The sequence below is a fragment of the Passer montanus genome, unplaced genomic scaffold, assembly GCF_014805655.1.
Source record: "Passer montanus isolate IOZ18808 unplaced genomic scaffold, ASM1480565v1 scaffold878, whole genome shotgun sequence".
Lineage (NCBI taxonomy): Eukaryota > Metazoa > Chordata > Aves > Passeriformes > Passeridae > Passer > Passer montanus.
Window position 1 is genome coordinate 2,149 of NW_024374123.1, and position 7,160 is coordinate 9,308.

The following is a 7,160-nucleotide window of genomic DNA, read 5'->3' on the forward strand; positions in this document are numbered from 1 at the left end:
CCCAAAATAACCAGAAATATTCCTGAAATAACCCCAAATAAACCAAAATATCCCAAAATAACCCAAAATGTCCTAAAATAACCTGAAATAACCCCAAAAAATCCTAAAACAACTCAAAATAACCAAAATTATCCCAAAATATCCCAAAATATCCAAAAATAACCAAAAATATCCCAAAATAACCCAAAATAACCAAAAATATTCCTAAAATAACCCAAAATAACCCCAAATAAACCAAAATATCCCAAAATAACCCAAAATGTCCTAAAATAACCTGAAATAACCCCAAAATATCCTAAAATAACTCAAAATAACCAAAATTATCCCAAAATATCCCAAAATATCCAAAAATAAACAAAAATAACCCAAAATATCCCAAAATAACCAAAAATATCCCAAAATATCCCAAAATAACCAAAAATATCCCTAAAATAACCCAAAATAACCCAAAATAAACCAAAATATCCCAAAATAACCCAAAATATCCTAAAATAACCTGAAATAACCCCAAAATAAACCCAAAAGGACTCAAAATAACCAGAAATATCCCAAAATAAACAAAAATAACCAAAAATAACCTAAAATAACCCAAAACATCCCAAAATAACCCAAAAATGACCCAAAATAACCCAAAATTAACACCGGGACCCCCCACTAAAAACCCAAATAATCCCAAAATTGACCAAAAATGACCCGAAATGACCCCAAAATTACCCGAGACCCCCCCCAAAAAATAACCCCGCGACCCCTCCCCAAAAATAACCCAAAAATGACCCAAAAATGACCCAAAAATAACCCAAAAATGACCCAAAATGACCTGAAACGACCCCAAAATGACCCCGGGACCCCTCCCCAAATCCCCCCGGGACCCCCGAACGGGCCCTGCTCCGTGGGGGGGGGAACGGGAATTTGGGGAGGGGTCCCGGAGTCATTTGGGGTCATTTGGGGTCATTTTGGGGGGTCCTGGAATTATTTTTGGGGAGGGGTCCCAGGGTAATTTTTGGGGTCATTTTGGGTTATTTTGGGGAGGGGTCCCAGGGTAATTTTGGGGTCATTTCGGGGGTCTCGGGGTCATTTTGAGGGGGGGTCCCAGGGTAATTTTTGGGGTCATTTTGGGTTATTTTGGGGAGGGGTCCCGGGGTTATTTTGGGGTCATTTCGGGGGGCGCCCCTCCCCCACTGAGCCCCCCGCGGGGGGAACCGGAACCGGAACCGGGACCGGAAGCGGGATTGGACCGGAACTGGGTCCGGTACCGGGAATAGAACCGGGACCGGAACCGGAACCGGGATTTGGAACCGGAACCGGGATCGGGACCGGGAATGAAACCGGGACCGGGATTGGACCGGGACCGGAACCGGGACTGGGACCGGAATGGGACCGGGATCAGGAATGGATCCGGGAATGAAACCGGAACCGGGATTTGGATTTGGAACCGGAACCGGGATCGGGACCGGGAATGGGGAGAGGGGCGGGGCTGGGGGGAAACGGAGCGCCGCGATTGGCGGGGAGGGGCCTGGAGGAAGGGCGGTGATTGACAGCTGGGGGGGCGTGGCTAAAGAGCTCCGATGGGCTGCTGGGGGCGTGGCCAAACCGCGGTAATTAACGGCTGTGGGCGTGGTTAAACTGCGGTGATTGACAGCTGTGGGGGCGTGGCTAAACCGCGGTAATTAACGGCTGTGGGCGTGGCTAAAGAGAGGCGATGGGCTGCTGGGGGCGTGGCTAATGAGGGCTGATTGTGGGCGTGGCTAAAGCGCGGTGATTATTCGTTGTGGGCGTGGCTAAGGAGCTCTGATTGGCTGCGGTGGGCGTGGCCAAAGCCCGGTGATTAAAGGCTGTGGGCGTGGCTAAAGCGAGCTCTGATTGGCTGCCGTGGCCGTGGTTAAACCGCGGTGATTGACAGCTGGGGGGCGTGGCTAAAGAGCTCTGATGGGCTGCTGGGGGCGTGGCTAAACCGCGGTAATTAACGGCTGTGGGCGTGGCTAAAGAGAGCTCTGATTGGCTGCTGGGGGCGTGGCTAAACCGCGGTAATTAACGGTTGTGGGCGTGGTTAAACCGCAGTGATTGACAGCTGTGGGCGTGGCCAAACCGCAGCGAATAACGTTTGTGGGCGTGGCTGAGCCGCGGTGATTGGCAGGTGAGGCTAAAAACTTTGATTGACAGCTGTGGGCGTGGCCAAACCGCATTGAATATCAACTGTGGGCGTGGCCAAGGCTCCGATTGACAGCTGTGGGCGTGGCCACGGCGCTGATTGACAGCCGGGGGCGTGGTTACCCCGACCCCTCCCCCCTCTCTCGACACAGTTTTGGGTTCGTTTCTCTCGATTTTAATAAATTTTAATAAATTTTAATAAATTTTAATAAATTTTAATGAACTCCGCAGCCGCCCCTCCCCTCCCCCCCCCAATTTGGGGTCACTCTGGGGGGTCCCCGGGGGTCTCCGGGCCCCCCCCGGGGGTCTGGGGGTCCGAAATCCGGGCGGGGGTCTCGGGGTGGGGCGGAGACCCCAGACCCACCACCGAGGGGTCCTTGGGGGTCTCTGGGGTCTCCAGCGGGGTCTCGCCGTGGCCCGAAGCCCCCAGACCCACCCCGGGGGTCTCAACGTGGGCCGGAGACCCCAGACCCACAACCAAGGGGTCCTTGGGGGGCTCCGGGACCCCCACCAGGCTCTCCCCGTGGATTGAAGACCCCAGACCCACCACCAGCACCTCACGAAGGGCGGTGATTGACAGCTGGGGGGGCGTGGCTAAAGAGCTCCGATGGGCTGCTGGGGGCGTGGCCAAACCGCGGTAATTAACGGCTGTGGGCGTGGTTAAACTGCGGTGATTGACAGCTGTGGGGGCGTGGCTAAACCGCGGTAATTAACGGCTGTGGGCGTGGCTAAAGAGAGGCGATGGGCTGCTGGGGGCGTGGCTAATGAGGGCTGATTGTGGGCGTGGCTAAAGCGCGGTGATTATTCGTTGTGGGCGTGGCTAAGGAGCTCTGATTGGCTGCGGTGGGCGTGGCCAAAGCCCGGTGATTAAAGGCTGTGGGCGTGGCTAAAGCGAGCTCTGATTGGCTGCCGTGGCCGTGGTTAAACCGCGGTGATTGACAGCTGTGGGCGTGGCCAAACCGCAGCGAATAACGTTTGTGGGCGTGGCTGAGCCACGGTGATTGGCAGGTGAGGCTAAAAACTTTGATTGACAGCTGTGGGCGTGGCCAAACCGCATTGAATATCAACTGTGGGCGTGGCCAAGGCTCCGATTGACAGCTGTGGGCGTGGCCACGGCGCTGATTGACAGCCGGGGGCGTGGTTACCCCGACCCCTCCCCCCTCTCTCGACACAGTTTTGGGTTCGTTTCTCTCGATTTTAATAAATTTTAATAAATTTTAATAAATTTTAATAAACTCCGCAGCCGCCCCTCCCCTCCCCCCAATTTGGGGTCACTCTGGGGGGTCCCCGGGGGTCTCCGGGCCCCCCCCGGGGGTCTGGGGGTCCGAAATCCGGGCGGGGGTCTCGGGGTGGGGCGGAGACCCCAGACCCACCACCGAGGGGTCCTTGGGGGTCTCTGGGGTCTCCAGCGGGGTCTCGCCGTGGCCCGAAGCCCCCAGACCCACCCCGGGGGTCTCAACGTGGGCTGGAGACCCCAGACCCACCACCGAGGGGTCCTTGGGGGTCTCTGGGGTCTCCAGCGGGGTCTCGCCGTGGCCCGAAGCCCCCAGACCCACCCCGGGGGTCTCAACGTGGGCCGGAGACCCCAGACCCACAACCAAGGGGTCCTTGGGGGGCTCCGGGACCCCCACCAGGCTCTCCCCACACCCTGAAGCCCCCAGACCCACAACCAAGGTTTCTTTTGGGGGCTCTGGGACCCCCACCAGGCTCTCCCCGTGGACTGAAGACCCCAGACCCACCACCAGCACCTCACTGGAAGACCCCGACCCCACAACCAAGGTCTCTTTGGGGGTCTCTGGAACCTGAACCACGCTCTCCCCACCCCCTGAAGCCCCCAGACCCACCACGAGGGTCTCCTTGGAGACCTGTGGGACCCCCACCAGGGTCTCCCCACACCCTGAAGACCCCAGACCCACCCCAACCATGCTCTCCCCACATCCTGAGGACCCCATTTCTACCATCACAACATCCTTGGACACCTCTGGGACCCCAACCACGCTCTCCCCACACCCTGAAGCCCCCAGACCCACCACCAGGGTCTCCTTGGAAATCTGTGAGACCCCCACCAGGGTCTCACCACCCCCTGAAGCCCCCACCCCCACCCCAACCACGCTCTCGCCGTGGTCTGAAGACCCCAGACCCACAACCAGAGCCTCTTTTGGGGGCTGTGGGATCTCAACCACGCTCTCCCCACATCCCGAAGCCCCCAGACCCACCATCAGGGTCTCCCTGGGGGGCTCTGGGACCCCACCCAGGTTCTCCCCACACCCTGAAGCCCCCACCCCAACCACATTCTCCCCATGGACCGAAGCCCCCAGCCCCACCACCGTGCCCTCTCTGGGGGTCTCCGGGACCCCCGCCACGCTCTCCCCACACCCTGAAGCCCCCAGACCCACCACCAGGGCCTCTTTAGTGACCTGCGGGACCCCCGCCAGGCTCTCCCCGTGGACTGAGGACCCCAGACCCACAACCAGGACCTCACTGGAAGACCCCGACCCCACAACCAAGGTCTCTTTGGGGGTCTCTGGGACCCCCACCACGCTCTCCCCACATCCCGAAGACCCCAGACCCACCACCAGGGCCTCTTTAGTGACCTGTGGGACCCCAACCACGCTCTCCCCGTGGACTGAGGACCCCAGACCCACAACCAGGGTCTCTCTGGGGGGCTCTGGAACCTGAACCACGCTCTCCCCACCCCCTGAAGCCCCCAGACCCACCACGAGGGTCTCCTTGGAGACCTGTGGGACCCCCACCAGGGTCTCCCCACACCCTGAAGACCCCAGACCCACCCCAACCATGCTCTCCCCACATCCTGAGGACCCCATTTCTACCATCACAACATCCTTGGACACCTCTGGGACCCCAACCACGCTCTCCCCACACCCTGAAGCCCCCAGACCCACCACCAGGGCCTCCTTGGGGGTCTCCGGGACCCCCACCAGGGTCTCCCCACACCCTGAAGCCCCCAGACCCACAACCAGGGCCTCTTTAGTGACCTGTGGGACCCCAACCACGCTCTCCCCACATCCCGAAGCCCCCAGACCCACCACCAGGGCCTCTCTGGGGGGCTCTGGGACCTGAACCACGCTCTCCCCACACCCCGAAGCCCCCAGACCCACAACCAGGGCCTCTTTGGGTTCGTTTCTCTCGATTTTAATAAATTTTAATAAATTTTAATAAATTTTAATAAACTCCGCAGCCGCCCCTCCCCTCCCCCCAATTTGGGGTCACTCTGGGGGGTCCCCGGGGGTCTCCGGACCCCCCCCGGGGGTCTGGGGGGCCGAAATCCGGGCGGGGGTCTCGGGGTGGGGCGGAGACCCCAGACCCACCACCGAGGGGTCCTTGGGGCTCTCTGGGGTCTCCAGCGGGGGCTCCCCGAAGCCCCCAGACCCACCCCGGGGGTCTCAACGTGGGCCGGAGACCCCAGACCCACAACCAAGGGGTCCTTGGGGGGCTCCGGGACCCCCACCAGGCTCTCCCCACACCCTGAAGCCCCCAGACCCACAACCAAGGTTTCTTTTGGGGGCTCTGGGACCCCCACCAGGCTCTCCCCGTGGACTGAAGACCCCAGACCCACCACCAGCACCTCACTGGAAGACCCCGACCCCACAACCAAGGTCTCTTTGGGGGTCTCTGGAACCTGAACCACGCTCTCCCCACCCCCTGAAGCCCCCAGACCCACCACGAGGGTCCCCCCCGCCCCCCGCCGCCGCCTTGTGCACCTTCCTGTGCTTCCAGAGGTTGGAGAAGGAGCGGTAGCTCTTGCCGCAGTCGCCGCAGCGGTAGGGCCGCTCGCCGCTGTGGATGCGCCGGTGCTCGGCCAGGCGCACGGCCACGGCGAAGCCCTTGCCGCACTCGGCGCAGCGGAAGGGCCGCTCGCCGCTGTGCAGCCGCCGGTGGTCCTTGAGGTGCGTGGACTGCCGGAAGGCCTTGCCGCACTCGGGGCAGGGGTAGGGCCGCTCGCCGGTGTGGATGCGCCGGTGCACCTGCAGCGACGTCTCCGTGCTGAAAAGCTTTTTGCACTCGCCGCATTCTAAATTTTTGGCGCCGGCGCGGCGCGGCGTGGGCGGCGGGGTGGTTTTACACTCTGCTGTCGCCTCGCTGGCCGCTTGACCACCATGCGTCCGCTCGTGCGCCCGCAGCCGCGCGGCCGTGCCGCATTTTTTACCGCATATCCCGCACTCGAACCTCCACCCGGCGTTGCCGCAGCGGTGCTCCCGCAGCGCCGCCGCGCCGGCAAACGCGGCACCACATCCTTCACACCTGAGGGGTTCCTTCCCGGCGTGGCCGAGCGCGTGGACGTCCAGCAGCCGCCGCAGCAGGAAGCCGCGGCCGCACTGCGCGCACTTGTAGGGGTACTCGCCGCCGTGGTGGGCGCGGTGCAGCAGCAGCCGGTGCGGCCGCGGGAAGCGCAGCCCGCAGTCGCCGCAGCGGTGCGGCGCCGGCCGCCGCAGGTGCACCTGCAGGTGCTGCCGCAGCGTGGAGCTCTGGGCGAAGCGCTTGTGGCACTCGGGGCACTCGTGGGGCCGCTCCCCGGTGTGCGTCAGGCGGTGCCGCAGCAGGTTGGCGTGCGAGTTGAAGGGCTTGCCGCACTCGCCGCAGGCGAAGGGCCGCTCGCCCGTGTGCGTGCGCGCGTGGTTCCGCAGGTGCGACGACTTTTTGAACATTTTCCCGCACGTCCCGCAGCGGTGGCGCCGCTCCAGCCGGTGCACGAAGCGCTGGTGCCGCGCCAGCGCCGCCGCGCTGGGGAACGCCTTCTGGCACGCGCCGCACGCCAAGCTCGATTCTGGCTGCTCCAGAATCGGCTCTGGCGCGGGGATTGCGGCGCCCGGCGCGGCGTGGGAGCGCCGGTGGTACAGGAACTTGGTCATGCTGGCGAAGGTCTTGCCGCAGGCGCAGCGGTGCAGCGGCTCGGCCACGCCGTGCCCGCGGCGGTGCGCCAGCAGCGCCGCCTCGGTGTCCAGCGCCAAACCACAATCCAGGCAGAGGTAGAGGGAATCGCCGGCGTGCGC

At 61.7% G+C, this 7,160-nt stretch overlaps 2 protein-coding genes across 2 annotated transcripts; both read right to left on the reverse strand.

Annotated features, from left to right (window-relative positions):
* Window positions 1-2,410: 2,410 nt before the first annotated feature.
* On the reverse strand, window positions 2,411-5,278 carry LOC120513753 (protein FAM186A-like). The gene is made up of 3 exons (XM_039733436.1): window positions 4,143-5,278; window positions 3,424-3,956; window positions 2,411-2,813 (listed from the first exon to the last, which is right to left on the reverse strand). The coding sequence occupies exons 1-3, from the start codon at window positions 4,980-4,982 to the stop codon at window positions 2,411-2,413; spliced, it is 1,776 nt and encodes a 591-aa protein (XP_039589370.1). The 5' UTR covers window positions 4,983-5,278.
* Window positions 5,279-5,375: 97 nt separating this feature from the next.
* LOC120513752 (zinc finger protein 574-like) lies at window positions 5,376-7,154 on the reverse strand. Its single transcript, XM_039733435.1, has 2 exons — window positions 5,831-7,154; window positions 5,376-5,551 (listed from the first exon to the last, which is right to left on the reverse strand). Exons 1-2 carry the CDS (start codon window positions 7,017-7,019, stop codon window positions 5,376-5,378), a joined length of 1,365 nt encoding a protein of 454 aa, XP_039589369.1. The 5' UTR covers window positions 7,020-7,154.
* Between the last annotated feature and the right edge of the window lie 6 nt (window positions 7,155-7,160).